The sequence below is a fragment of the Culex pipiens genome, chromosome 3, assembly GCF_016801865.2.
Source record: "Culex pipiens pallens isolate TS chromosome 3, TS_CPP_V2, whole genome shotgun sequence".
In the NCBI taxonomy this organism is placed as follows: Eukaryota; Metazoa; Arthropoda; class Insecta; order Diptera; family Culicidae; genus Culex; species Culex pipiens.
In genome coordinates, this window is record NC_068939.1 from 1,520,387 (window position 1) to 1,535,153 (window position 14,767).

At 38.8% G+C, this 14,767-nt stretch overlaps 2 protein-coding genes across 2 annotated transcripts in view; one reads left to right on the plus strand and one right to left on the minus strand.

Moving 5' to 3' along the window:
- The window catches only part of LOC120423028 (fibrillin-1-like), a 137,929-nt gene that overhangs the window by 49,226 nt on the left and 73,936 nt on the right, over nucleotides 1-14,767 (minus strand). The window lies entirely within an intron of this gene.
- Nucleotides 6,466-8,187, plus strand: LOC120423029 (cilia- and flagella-associated protein 45). Its single transcript, XM_039586670.2, has one exon. The coding sequence runs from the start codon at nucleotides 6,534-6,536 to the stop codon at nucleotides 8,103-8,105; it is 1,572 nt and encodes a 523-aa protein (XP_039442604.1). The 5' UTR covers nucleotides 6,466-6,533; the 3' UTR covers nucleotides 8,106-8,187.

Consider the following 14,767-nt stretch of genomic DNA (forward strand, 5'->3'; position numbering starts at 1 on the left):
TGTTTAGCAATACTGTTCCTCATGCTAAATAATGCATATGGAGTCACCTTTGCCAAAATTATTGTTTGAAATAGTATAAAAATAGCTCAAAATAAACAAATAATTTTTGAACTTGAAACTGGATGTAATTTTCATGAATTACAACTTAGGCATTTTTGTTAGATAACAATATGTTTTCCTGTCTTCAAATATTTTTTCATGTTAAATTGAAGTTTTCCCTAGATTATGTCCCTCGAAAAAGTTTAGAAAATGCGATGAGCTATTTACAAAAATTGTTTTAAAAAATAATTTATTTGGGGGCAAGACGGCCACCTCCTCCGGGGGTAAGACGGCCACCCGTAATTTGTAGATTTTAATAGATATAGGTTATATTTTTGACGGTTTTTGACTATTATGACATATTTGTAGATAAGGAAAAGCATTTTCAATAAAACTATCCATTTTTAATCAAAATGCTGTTAACTACCGTTTCGACAACATTCTTTACTGTGATATAGCAAAACTCATTGAATAGTATGAAATCCTATCAAACTTTTCATAAAAATCGCTAATTTAATATTGTTTACATAATTTTGATTTACTTATTCTAATCAAAATACACAAACTAATTATTTTGCATCAAATTGTGTTTGTTTTGTAGTAAAAATTCACAGTTTTTCATAAAATGTGGTCGCAATAATATGAAATTCACTGAGTCAAAATATGAAAAATTTTAAACAGCATTTTTCTTCACATTTGAAACCTGATTTTTTCAACCAAAATAGTTATGATGTTCAGAGAAGTCTGTTCAACCAACCTTGTAGGAATTTGGGTGGATTTAGCAAAGTTATTAAGTTAATTTATAGCACTGGCCGTCTTACCCCACATGGGTGGCCGTCTTACCCCGCGTATTTCATATATATACGATTTCAATTATTTTTTAAAAATTCCTGAAAAGTATTGAAAATTGGTTTTTAGACTAACTAATTTATGACATTTCTATAATGGACTAGTAGTAGAACAATATGTACGTAATTTGAGATCAAAATAATCTGTTGTGTAAATTTTATTAGACTTCTCCCTTAGGGTGGCCGTCTTACCCCCATCTCCCCTAACGAGTCATTATGAAGCATGGCAATTAATAATATTATAGCATTTAAAACATCGTGGTTTGGTTAACCGAAGATTTGATTATCCGAAATAAAATTTTCCCGAGGCATTCGAATAATCGAGTCTGGACTTTACATACACAGAAAAAAAAAGTTTAATTAGGGAATGTTGAAAATTTGGTAGGTTGAATATTACCTCATTTTTTGAGTAATATTCCATAAAAAATGTGTAAAAATGTGAACCTGATGAATATTCATCAAAAACTGATGAAAATTCATCATTTTCTGGGGTAAAATTCATCATTTTTTTAGCAAAATCTGTCACCATTTCCTGATGAATATTACCATCATTTTTTTCCGTGTACGAACGATTATCAACGAATGTAGCTACAGGTCATTTTTGAGAGAGGTGAAACCGGAGTTCCTCGCGATATTCGAGCTTGAGAAAGAAAAAAACTTTTTTGCTGTCATTCTGGAACGAACGACTCGAAGCCTACCTTATTCAACCAAAAATTACCGAATCTATAAGAAACATTTTTCAAAACAAGTGCTGAGAAAATCTTCTTTACTAGAGAGCCTATATGGAGAGGCGAAATGTCACTCTCAGGGTTCCAATCGAACTGTCAAATCGGGGTTCCAATCGAGCAACAAGACTATGCAAGAACAAGGTTGGAATCAATTTAAAATAATTGTGGGCAATAAACGAGATTTTTAACAATCACAAACATTGTAAAACTGTTGTTTATAAAAATCTGGTAGTTTTTGTAATGGTTGTGCTTGTTCGGTGCAAGAAACGTGCCAGCACCAAAGAAAAACCACAAGTTTTTCAACCTTAAATTTGCATGACTTTGGGTGTTTGAAATGTCTCCCAGAACATTTCATTTCCCTATATAGGTCCCTATTCTTTACATCTTGAACTTTTTAGCATTTGTTTTAAAAATTAATACTTTTCAACATTGTTTTTGATTTAAACGGTGGATTGACTAAATAAACTAAATCCATTCAGATGGTGTTTTTTTCTGAATTGCTTAAAAGTTGTATGGAATTCGTTGCAAAACTAGATTTTTAAGCACTCGTCGTATTTATCCAACTTGGTGAATCTCCTTGGGTAAATGTACGACTCGTGCTGAAAAAATCTTCCTTTTGCAACTTGTGTCCTAAACTACTATTTCCATTTCTGAAAAAGAGAAAGCGTAAAGAAAAGGATTACTTTATTTTTCGAAATATCGATATCGAAATCAAGTGTTATACATTATTCACATTAAACATTTTTTAATAAGTCCTCGACGGTCCCTTCAATATTGACACAGAGAGAATTCACTGTTACATTTTGAAAACAATATTAAATTCAATGAGTTTTTTAACATAATTCATTTCCATATTTTAAACAGAATCAGAATCATAAAAGATTTGTAACCTAAACGGGAAATTTCTTACATTCGAAGAAATATTGTTCGATGTGAATGTTGTGAAGAGGCAAATTTGCGTCGATCATGTTTAAAAATGCATCACTAGCACCAGTCTCTCTTGAAGGCGCAAACAGCTTTAAGCAATCGATAGTGGTAGTAAACTGCCAGTCTTAGGACTACAACCCTCCACATCCATAAACCTGCCAAGTTTCAGCTGTCCACCCACGCGAACAATTAGGAATTCAAACCTACACAGCCGCCCCCAAAAACACCCCCGAAAACCCCAAAATGGGAATGGGTGTCATGTTCATCTTTGTCATCATCACCCTGGAGAAACTCCCCGAGAGGTTTACGTTGTTCCCGTTCGCTGGGAGGGTTCGTCCGTCCGTACGGAATTGGCCGATTCTGGAGCATGTCTTCCGAAAGGCGCCTCCGCCTGTCATTCAACTGCCAGCGCCAGACGCGGACACCTTCCGTTTTCCCGGGGGCACCACGCACCGTTTTGGCCACGTTCGCCTAAACTTGTCCACGTGGTGGAGCAACAACTTTGGAGGAGGAAGACACTTGCCGGAGCATCCATCAAGCAAAAATAAGAGGCAAACGAAACTGGAGCCGAAAGAGGAAAATGGTGTAAATTGTAAATAGCTGTTAATTAATTGGATTCATTTGCTTCTCGCTGGAGCGGCGCCGACCGACGTCGTTCCCGGCTAGGGTTTCCTGCATAGAGATCCGCAGAGGGCTATGGCCAACATCTAGCAGAGCTAGCGGCTCACGTTTCAGAATGACGCCCGTTGCTGTGTCAACGTTTCATTCTTTTTTCTCAACCTTCGTATTCTTAACGCTTTGCTCGGCTCAGAATGACGTTTTGGATGGAAGATGATTAGACTGATGACGGCACTAATTAGTTCAGGTTTTATGGGGATTTTAATTTCCCCATCTCATTACGTTGACGTTGATCTGCTCAGGAAAAATTTAATAAAAGCTTGCAAATTTACTTTAAAACCTACGACGTTGCATGAATACCGAATTCAAACAACTAATCTTACATTTCTAGGTCAGGAAAATCACCCCATCCCATTCCCAAAACTACGACGCAAGAATCCTCATTGAGTTTTATTAGTGGCGCAATCAATCGATGTCGAAAATGCCACACTTTTCGGTGTGTGATTTCTTCACCATACAGCTTTCTCGAGGAGCGGAGAAACACATCTCTCCATTTCGCACTTTCGATTTCCTGACGTGATTTTCACCCGTCACAAAATTCGTGTAGTTAAGTGTGGGTGGCGGATGCTTTTGTTTCACAAAAGGAAAGTGGTTTTCTTAGGGACTTTCTGAGCAGGGCTGGCTGCAGGATTCAAGGTTTTAGAAATTCTCCAAATTAGATAATGAATTCATTTCAGGATCATACAAATTATCAAATGAGATAATGGTAAAAAACAAGAGTAACAATACAAAAAGAGCTATTTTACTTTGATACTATTTAATCATTTGATATGTTTCTATGTCAGTACTAAGTATTGTTGGCGATGTTTTCATACCTACATGTGTTTGTCTTCCCCTTCTTCCGCAAACATGCAAATAGTTTTGTTGTAGTTACACAGGCGTTGTTACCAAGGGTAATGAGTAGTAACGAAACATATGTTTGTTAAGCTAAACGCATGGATGCACAAAACGTTGGCACGTGAAATGGGAATAAGCAGTGGGGTCGTTGAACTTTTATCAACATTTAAATCTAATTCAAACCTATTTTAAACTAACAAACCTTAAGGAAATTAAGATTTTGACAAGCTCCTTTTTTAGATTTTTGCAAAGTTAACAATTCACTCAATTACACTTGTAAAATTATGTCGCTTCTTTTTCTTTTTCATCACATGTGTGCTATATCTGAAAGTTTTTTGTCATTGGCAAAAAGTGAACAAAACAAAATCGCTTGCTCTTTCAAATCGCTTAAAACTTAACAAAATAGTGACATAATCTATTAAACCAAAAATCTCCCATACATTGAGATCTTTTTTAAAACTTTAATATGCTTTAATTAAGCCGTAAATTTTTCCCGGGTTTGAATTTCCCAAGAAATGCGAAAGATATTTTTTATAAATTCTGAGATTTTTTTTTCAAGTAATAAAAAACATTTTTTAACACGTTTGTGTAGTTTCTAAATCTTGAAATCATAATAATTGTTGAATACCATTAAGGGACCATCCATAAACCACGTGGACACTTTCGAAGGGGGGGGGGGGTCTATGGCGATTGTCCACGCTCCATATAATCCATATCCATATTGCGCAATTCCCACTAACTTGGACTTCGCACTATATTATTGCTATCGATCGCACTATTGCGACTTGTCAAACTGGCTTGGAAAATTTAAAATTTTCGCAAAAAAGGTCAAAGCGAGCCGCGGTTGCCGATCGTTTTTCAGCTGTCAATCGCAATTTAAAAGTGCGAAACGTCCAGTTTGGTGGAAACTGCGACTGGAAATGTAAATAAACAAAAGCTGGTTGCCTAGTTTTTGAAATGCTGTTGTCAAAAGTGCGAGAAATAAGTGTGTGTGTGTGTGTGCAACCAACCAAACGGGACCACGCGGTCGCTTCTTACAAATTGAGTTGTTTCCATGTATTTTTAGCTCTCATTCTATACATGCAAATAACTCGCATAGGCATTTGGAAGGTGTTAGCTCTGCCGAGCTTCGGTGACCCATTTCTACGCTGGCTAGCCGAGCGCGAGGTACTTCAGCTTTGTCGACAAGCCCCGCCCTGAAGAACGTTTGGACCAATCGGATTCAAACGTTATTTAGAACTTCCGAACCCTTGTCAAATGGACAAGGACCCAGCGCGTATATAGTTGATGGTGGTAACAGTATTCCCAATTCCAGTCATAGCTCACCAAGTCGCGATGGCCTAGTGGTTAGCATTTTTGCTTACCAATCCAAAGGACGGGGGATCGAACCCCGACTCGAGCGACTTTGATTTTTCGTACATGTTCAGAGTTTCAAGATTTATATTTCCTATACTTTCTCGTTGGGAGCAGATGGGAATCGAACCCAGGACCATTCGCTTACAAAGCGAACACCGTAACCAGTCAGCCACGGCCGCTCCCTGTCAAAAGTGCGAGAAATAAGTGCGGGCAAAATCCAAGTTACAGTGAAAGGATCAATATTGTATGGACAATTCTCCACGAGGTGTGGGGGGGGGGGGGGTTTGAGGGGGGTTACAATCTGTACAGGGATATTTTTTTATAGATTGCTCAATTGCAATTTAAATTGAGTATTATTATGTACTTTGTTATGATTTGGATTTTAAATCAACCACAATTCTTTATCCAATGTTATTGTGATTTTTTTGTAAATAAATGTATTCCCTTTTATGTTTTAAAGAGTATCAACAAAAAATCTAGAGATTCGAGAATTATCGGAAATAAAAGCTAAGTTATAAGCTATCTCATTTATAAAACATGAAATCAACCATATAAAAACCTATTTTTTTACACTATTTTAAAAATACATGCTGGGTTATTTATTGACCGTGGTTCAACACAAAGTTATTGGTATTGAATTAAATATAAATAAAAAATATAAATGTTCATTAGAACCCTCATTTTGACTTTTTTCCTCAAAGAATGACAAAGATAAAGTTTTTATAGTTTATTTTTGTTAACAATTAAAAATGAAATAATGACTAAACTTTACGTTTTTATGTTTTGATTGTCAGCACCGCAATTTTCACGAGCCATTCTCACATTAGGAATGCCAATCTTCAGAAGCAAGATTTTTGACACACAAAACAAAAACTTGGAACCTAGGTTCAAATCGCTACTTTACAAGGATAAGTGGCCTCACTGCTAAGTGAATTAATCGATTCAAATGTGTATTCACTGCCAAGATCAATGCGCACATGCCACCCAACACCATTTCTTCCTAGCAACTTCGCCAACCTTGACTACGCGCCATTTCGGCGTTTGTTTCTACAACAATCCAACCGCCGCACACTTTAATTCGGCAGGGGTTGTGCACAGTCGAGCGTGAAGGACGGACAAGATGCCGCTGGAAAATTGTCGAAAGGTCAATCCAAAATTTAAACTGTCATCGAACAGTTTGTCCAAGCAGTCGATCCCCGGAGTTCCGACGAGACAACCGACCATCATGAGCTGCGACAATCCGTACGAGGGCAAACACGTGGAGCATCTGGTGACCAAGGATGGGATCCGCAGTCTGCTGGTGCCGAGCAAGGACACTTCGGTTTATCCGATTATCTGGCCCAAAACCGCCTACCAAAGGTTGCAGAACAAGGCGAAGCTGAAGACCATGGACGATAAGCTGATCGAGATCAAGCAAAGCGAAATTGAGAAGAAGAACATGCTTGAAGAGTCGGAAAAGCGGAAGAAACGTTTCCAGGAGCTGGATCGTGAGAGACAGGGGAAAGGAGGCACGATTGGAAATGTGCTGGAGGAGTTTGGAGAGGAAGATGCTAGCGGAGCTGCTCAGAAGATCATCAATCGGGCGTTCATCGCTAAACAGGAACAGGAAGAGGAGGTTAAACGAGCCAACCGGATCATCCTGGCTGCCAAGTGTCACATCATCCGAGATGCTCAAATTGCTGAGAAGCAGGAAATCCAACGGGAATTGCGAGCGGAGGAACTTCGGCTGGAGAAGATTATGATCGAGGAGAACGAGAAGGCATTGCGTGAGGAAGAACGCAAAAGACAGGAGGCAAAAATGGCCACCAAACAGCACTCCGAAGAAATCCGGAACCAGTTGCTACAGAAGGAAAAGATCCAGCTGAAGGAAGCTGAGCGAATTGAAGAGGAGGCTCGCGTGCTGAAACAAGCTCAGATGGCCATTACAGCGGATGAAAAGTTGAACGAGAAGGCCAAAATCGATCGTGTGAACCAAATTCGCGAAGATCTGAAGAAAGCTTACGAGCTTTCCGCGTACTACAAGCAGTTGGATTACGAGGAACAACGCATCGCAGAGTTGAAAGTCCAGGAATACATTCGTCAGCGTAACGAGCGTCAGGCAAAGCTGGAATTGGAGAAGAAAATGGCGGCGGAGATGCGCGAACGCGAGCAGGATCGGATGCTGAAGATCCAACAGAAGCTGCTGACGACCAAGTCGGCAAAGAACGACATGGATCTGCGTCGCGGGCAGGAGCACGTTGAACGAGAATTCCGGCGCCGTGAGAAGGAGATTGCGATCAAGAAGCGCCAACTGGAGCAACAAATTGCGGTGGCTCGAGCTGAACAGCTGGAAGCGGTGAAGCTGGAGCGAGCCATGCAGATTGCCCGTGACGAACTGGACCACAAACGGGCAGTGGAAAAGTACAAGCAAGAAGAGGAGAAAGAAACCAAATCCAAGCAGAAGCAATCCCATCTGCGAGAGAGCTATCGCGGAGAAATTATTCGTCAAATGAACCAAAAGGAACAAGCCCGGCGCGAGTTGGAGCGCAACTTCCGGAAGGAACACGCCGCCTTGCAGGAGCTGGTCAAGAAGCGCGAACTGGCCGTGAAGACGACGATCTCAAACAAAATTAAGATCATGAAGGAGAGCAAGGTGCCGGATCGATTCATCAAAGATGTGGAACGCCAGCTAAACTTGATCAAGGGTGACTGAACAGTGTGAATTTTATTTGATATCAATTTTGGCAACTTTTGAAAAATCTTTTCGTATGAAATAAATTAATTTTCTCTTTGTATTTTTTTATGCCGAAAAAGTCACAAACTAGTCCGACCCTGGCTCACCGAGTCGATCTGACATTTCCCCCCAAAGTAACACCCAAATGGATCCTTCCAGCAGCCAAGAACACATCTTCGGCTGGATGCTGACGGTTGTTTTTCCCTTCCGAGCCAGAACTGCTCCATAGAACACTAAATGGGTAGGAAAATTAGCTTTTTCTCAGAAACACTTTGACCGCAATACGTTCTCCAACTCGTTTTTGGTCTCGTTCCTATTCGCCAAACAACGCTAGAAATGGATGGCGTCAGAGCAGAAACGGACGGACGAAAGTGGTCGGTCGGAACGTGTTCTCTCTGGTCTACGGGATGAAGTAGAATTTCTCTTGGGGGGTTGAAGGGAAACACGGAACCTTGGCAATGGCTTCGTTTGTTCAAACAGTGGCAAGATGAAGATGATGCTGCTGTTGCCTTCACGCGTGTAACATATCTCTCACTCCAGACGAAAATCCGCCGTGCCGGGCAGTTTGCGCTGATGTTGTTTTCCCATCGGGTATCGCTCAATTCAATATACACGGTCAATTTGAGCCTGATAAGAAAACAAGTATTAGAAGGCTCGCTGGAAATGAGGCAATCATTCGGTTCCGAAAAAACGAAACTGGACCTGCTGAGAGCCTACAGGGCAAACAGAATGAGATTTTATTTGCTGATGGTTTTTCCCCGAACATTTGCTCAACAGTTGTTTAGGTAGGATGGACGTTATTCGATTGGATCATCAAAGTTTATAGCTTATATATTTTTTTGCTGAGAATGTGACATAAACTTAAACCAAAATTTAGACGGTTTTCTTTGAATCCTCAAGAAACGTTCATAATAATAACCATAATCCATTCAAATCCACTTTCAATCAACGCGTGTTCCTGACAGGTGGCAAAGAAGCCACTTCAAATCGATTCCCTTCAACCATATTTCACGGTAAAAAATCACGTGGCACGCAGTTATCGAAAACTGTCGTATCTGGCCAATCCGTCCATCCAGCAGCTGTCTGTCCCCAGCCAACCAGTCTGCCAGCAAGTCAGTCAGTGCCACTTTGTGTTTGTCAAATTGTCTCAATCACCATCAACGGAGAGCTCAAACGGTTTCCCCCTCGGACGACGAATCGATCAGCAGTCGTGGGTTCCAGATGTCAACCGATTCGTCAGATTTGTGGCCAGAGAAAGAAGGGGGAGGGGGAGCAAGACACCGTTTAAAGTGACTGTTTGTTTTTGCCTCTCCATTAGTGACAAATAGCTGGGAAAGTGACTGTTTTTCTTTCTGGTAGCGAGACGATGTGATGACGAGGAATTTGAAACGTTTGATTAATTGCTAGCACGCGTCTTGGATTTGTCCTCTGCTGCTGCTGCCGCCTGAGAAAAGAGTACGAAGCTAAAGCCCCAAAAAGACAAAAAGATAGACGTGAGCAGCTGTAGTGTGGTTTTGAGCTCCTCCCAAGTGATGCGCCTCGAAGCCGGTTCCCTCCAGACTAGGCGATAGGCAAATCAGCACCACGTTCAACACTTCATTTATCTCGCCGAGTAAAAGCCAGAACGTGTGAGTGCTTGGTGGTGAGATTTTTGGGGGGTTCAGAATCAGAACAGATGGAAAATCTGCTTTTTATGACTACTAATCAACTCAACAGGGGGAACGAGCTGTTGATTGGCTTACTTAGCAGCAGATTAGGTCAGTGTCTTGCGAACCTTCGTGGTGAACGGACACTAGAGCTGCGGTATTTTTTACTACCTAAGCTCAGAGTTATTTCAAAACAAAATTCACAGTCTTTTTAAAGACTACCTGAGTTATTTTCCAAAATTCTAAACAGTCTTTTCAAGACTAACCCCACCTGAAATTTTGTTGTATTTTACAAACAAAGCCATCTTTTTAAGAGAACTTTGCTTGCAAAATGCGCCAAAACAAAGGTAAACGCAAATCTTCTGAAGATTTGGTCGTTACGTCGGTGAAGCGTTTGAACGCTAAACCGGCTAATGGAAACAGAAAAAGAAAACAGCCTCTTCTGAGGTCTGATTCTGATTCTGAATGTGAGGTCAATCCTCCAATTCCATTGACAAACAGTTTCGGTGTTTTATCCGAAACTGATGACAAGGAACCTTCTCCTCGTACTGAGCCTTCTGCCGTCGAGAAACGAGTAAAGGCTCCGCCAATTGTAGTGACTTCCGTCTCCGATTTGGCCAGCTTTCGAACGCAACTGAAGAATTGCAAGGAAACTTGCAATTTGAAAGTTTCGTTCCAGCTTGGTCGAAGAGGAGAATGTCGCTTGTTGACGGAATCTTTACAAGATCACCAAACTTTTGTTGGTTATTTGAAAAACCACAAACACAATTTCTACACGTATGAGACCAAGAATGCTCGGCCATTCAAGGCGGTCTTGAAAGGTCTCTCCAACGACTTGTCGGTGGATGAGATCAAAAACGAACTTAAGGTGTTGCTTGGCTTTGCCCCATCCCAAGTAATACCAATGAAGAAAAAATCAAACGGGAATATTTCTCGCTTTGGTTTGACTTCACAATTTTATCTGATTCATTTCAACAGAAATGAAATCAACAATTTGAAACTTTTGGACAAAGTTCAGTTTTTGTTCCATGTACGGGTAAAGTGGGAGCATTTTAAGAAACATGGCGGTAATGGCCAGAATCTGACCCAGTGCCGGCGTTGCCAGGCATTCGGTCACGGTACTGATCATTGCGCCATGGTTCCAAAATGCATGGTTTGCGGGGATTCTTCTCACGACAAGGACAATTGTCCCGTGAAAGAAGTCACCCAATTTAAATGTGCAAATTGTGGTGGAAATCACAAATCAAATTTTTGGGATTGCCCCATCAGAAAAAAGGTTTTGGATTCTCGTGCTAAGCATCAGCCGAAATCCAAACCGAAATTTTCTCAAAGTCAGGTTGTACCTGCATCTTTAAATCAAACGTTCGTGCTGTCTCACTCGAACAATTCTAGAAATACCCCTACCGTGGAAAAGTTAGGTAACAACAATGGCATTTCTTATGCTAACGTCGTTTCGGGTTCGGGTTCATCCACGAATTTTAAATCCTCTACCAATCTTCAAATTGGGCAGGTACCTCAAATTTCATTTGAAAATTTTTCTGCTGGCAACGCTTTGGGATCTTCTGATCTCGGCGATGTTACGTTTGAAAAAATGACTTTTTTGCAAAACTCACTGTTCGGTTTGATTCAAACAATGAGTCATGCTACATCCATGATGGAAGCAATCCAGATTGGATTAAAATTTGCGAATGATGTTGTTCTTACCCTGAAGTTTAATCATGGATCTAAGTAATTCCATCAATATTATGAATTTTAATGCTCGCTCTTTAAAAGCGAAAGAAAATGAATTTTTCAACTTTTTACGAGTTCATAACGTGCATGTTGCTGTTATAACCGAAACATTTTTAAAAACTGGCACTTATTTGAAAAGTGATCCAGATTATAAAGTTATAACTAATAACCGAATGAATCGAAATGGCGGTGGAGTTGCAATAGTTATCCACCGTAGTATGACTTATAGCACGTTACGTGACTTTAAGTTAAAAGTTATTGAAAGTTTGGGCATTGAACTTGAAACTTCTTTTGGGAAAATTATGATTGCAGCTGCATATTTGCCATTCCAATGCACTGGGGAAAATAAAAATTATTTCAAAGGGGATTTGAATAAACTTACTCGGCATAGATCTCGATTTTTGATCATCGGTGATTTTAATGCCAAACACCAATCTTGGAATAATTCAAAAGTAAATTCCAATGGTAAAATTCTGTTCAGAGATTGCACTTCTGGTCTTTATTCGGTTTTATACCCGAATGGGCCAACTTGCTTTTCTTCTGTTAGAAATCCATCAACAATTGATTTGGTGTTGACAAATCAAAGTCAGTATTGTGGTCCTTTAGTGACTCATGCTGATTTTGATTCTGATCATCTTCCAGTAACTTTTTCACTTTCTCATGAAGCAGTTACCAGACCCAATAGTTCTGTGTTTAATTACCACAAAGCTAATTGGGACAGGTATCAGCATCATATTGAGAATAATTTAAATCATGATTTTGTTTTAGAAACCAAAGCTGATATTGATTCAGCCTTGGAATCTTTAACTAATGCAATTTTGGATGCTAGGAATATTGCTATTCCTAAAGTCCAAGTCAAATTTGATTCTCCCATTATTGATGACGATCTTCAGCTTCTGATTCGTCTGAAAAATGTTCGCCGAAGACAGTATCAACGTTCTCGTGATCCTGCACTGAAGCGAATTCAAAAAGATTTGCAAAAGGTTATTGACCACAGATTCACTCTCCTGCGAAATGAAAAGTTCGCAAGAGATGTCGAACAAATTAAACCTTATTCCAAACCTTTTTGGAAACTTTCAAAGGTTCTTAAGAAACCTCAAAAACCCATCCCTTCTTTAAAAGATGGTGATAATATTCTATTAACTAATGGGGAAAAAGCTCAAAAACTTGCTCAGCAGTTTGAGAGTGCTCATAATTTCAACTTGAATGTTTTGAGTCCTATTGAAAATCAAATTTCAATAGAATTTCAGAATATTGTTGAACAAGAATTTTCATCAGATGAAGTTTTTAATACGGATCTGAATGAAATAAAATCTATTATCAAAAAATTTAAAAATATGAAAGCCCCTGGTGAGGATGGCATTTTTTACATTTTAATTAAAAAATTACCAGAAGCAACTTTAAGTTGCTTGGTCAAAATTTTCAACAATTGTTTTGATTTGGCATATTTTCCCAGTAGTTGGAAAAATGCCAAAGTAATTCCGATTTTGAAACCGGATAAAAATCCTGCTGAAGCCTCAAGCTATCGGCCCATTAGTTTGCTTTCATCTATTAGTAAATTATTCGAAAGAATAATTCTTAATAGAATGATGACGCACATTAATGAAAATTCAATTTTCGCTGATGAGCAGTTTGGATTTCGCCTTGGGCATTCAACTACTCATCAGTTGTTGAGAGTTTCAAATTTAATTCGAAGCAACAAATCTGAGGGCTATTCTACTGGCGCTGCTCTTCTTGATATAGAAAAAGCATTTGACAGTGTTTGGCATAAAGGATTGATTGCGAAATTGAAAAGGTTTAATTTTCCGATTTATATCGTGAAAATTATTCAAAATTATTTGACGGATCGTACTCTGCAGGTATGTTATCAGAATAGCAAATCTGATCAACTACCTGTACGTGCTGGCGTCCCTCAAGGAAGCATTTTGGGTCCAATTTTATACAATATTTTTACTTCTGACTTGTCTGATTTGCCCCCAGGATGTCAGAAATCACTTTTTGCTGATGACACGAGCATCTCCGCCAAAGGCAGAAGCCTTCGTGTCATCACAAGAAGATTACTAAAAAGCTTGGATATTTTCAATTCTTATTTGAAAGAATGGAAAATTACTCCAAATGCTGCAAAAACTCAACTTATTATTTTCCCTCACAAACCAAGGGCTGATTTTCTTAAACCAAAAAGTCATCACATTATAAAGATGAATGAGGTACATTTAAAGTGGGAGGATCAAGTGAAATATCTTGGACTTGCTTTTGACAAAAACCTTACTTACAAGGATCACATTGAAAGTATCCAGGTTAAATGTAACAAATATATTAAATGTTTGTATCCACTTATAAACAGGAATTCTAGACTTTGCCTCAAGAATAAACTGTTAATTTATAAACAAATTTTCAGACCTGCCATGCTTTATGCTGTGCCGATCTGGACAAGCTGTTGCTTAACCAGGAAGAAAAAACTTCAGAGGATTCAGAACAAAATTCTGAAAATGATTCTGAAACTTCCTCCCTGTTCAGCACCAGTGAACTTCATCAATTAGCCGAAGTTGACACTTTGGATGTTATGTCCAATAAGATAATTGATGCATTTCGACAAAAATCATTGCAGTCTTCCGCTGCATTGATCCGCTCTTTATATAGTTTATAAGTTAGTTTTAAGGTATCCCTTTTCCCTTTTGTACATGTAGGACCTCCTACATTTGAAATCACTGAGTAGCGAAAGCTACAATATTTCATGAATAAATGAAAGTTGCTAGTATTTAAAATTGAGGTGAAAAGTCATCGTTTGTGATTGGACACTCAATAATATTTTAACTGAATGAATGTACATGGAAAAGAAATTTGAATAAATATAAATAAAAAAAAAAAAAAGCAGCAGATTAGGGTTTCAACTGCCGGAGACGCGATATTTATTGCCTCTTAATGAAGTTGAAAACAATTCTTGAGTCTATTGGAAATAGATTTTTTTTGAAATTCTGATGGATTGAGCAATTCGGTTCGAAGCGATGGGCTATTTTTTATGATTTCAATTTTTTGTTTTCAATCAAAATGCCGGTAATAAAAAAAATAGCGTAAACCTTTGATTTTTTGGAAAAATTATGTTTTTTCCTTCATTATCAACATTTTTATAAAAATCTTATGCTGGATTTGGATGAGAAAAAATATTTCCAACAATTTGGTGTACAATTTTCCTATATTTATTTGATTTTTCTATGAGAAAACTTTAAATTTAGAAAAAGATAGCAATTTGGCTTATTTCTCAAG

Coding starts and splice junctions, on each gene's coding strand:
- LOC120423029 (XM_039586670.2), top strand. CDS start 6,534: ATGCCGCTGGAAAATTGTCGAAAGGTCAATCCAAAATTTAAACTGTCA.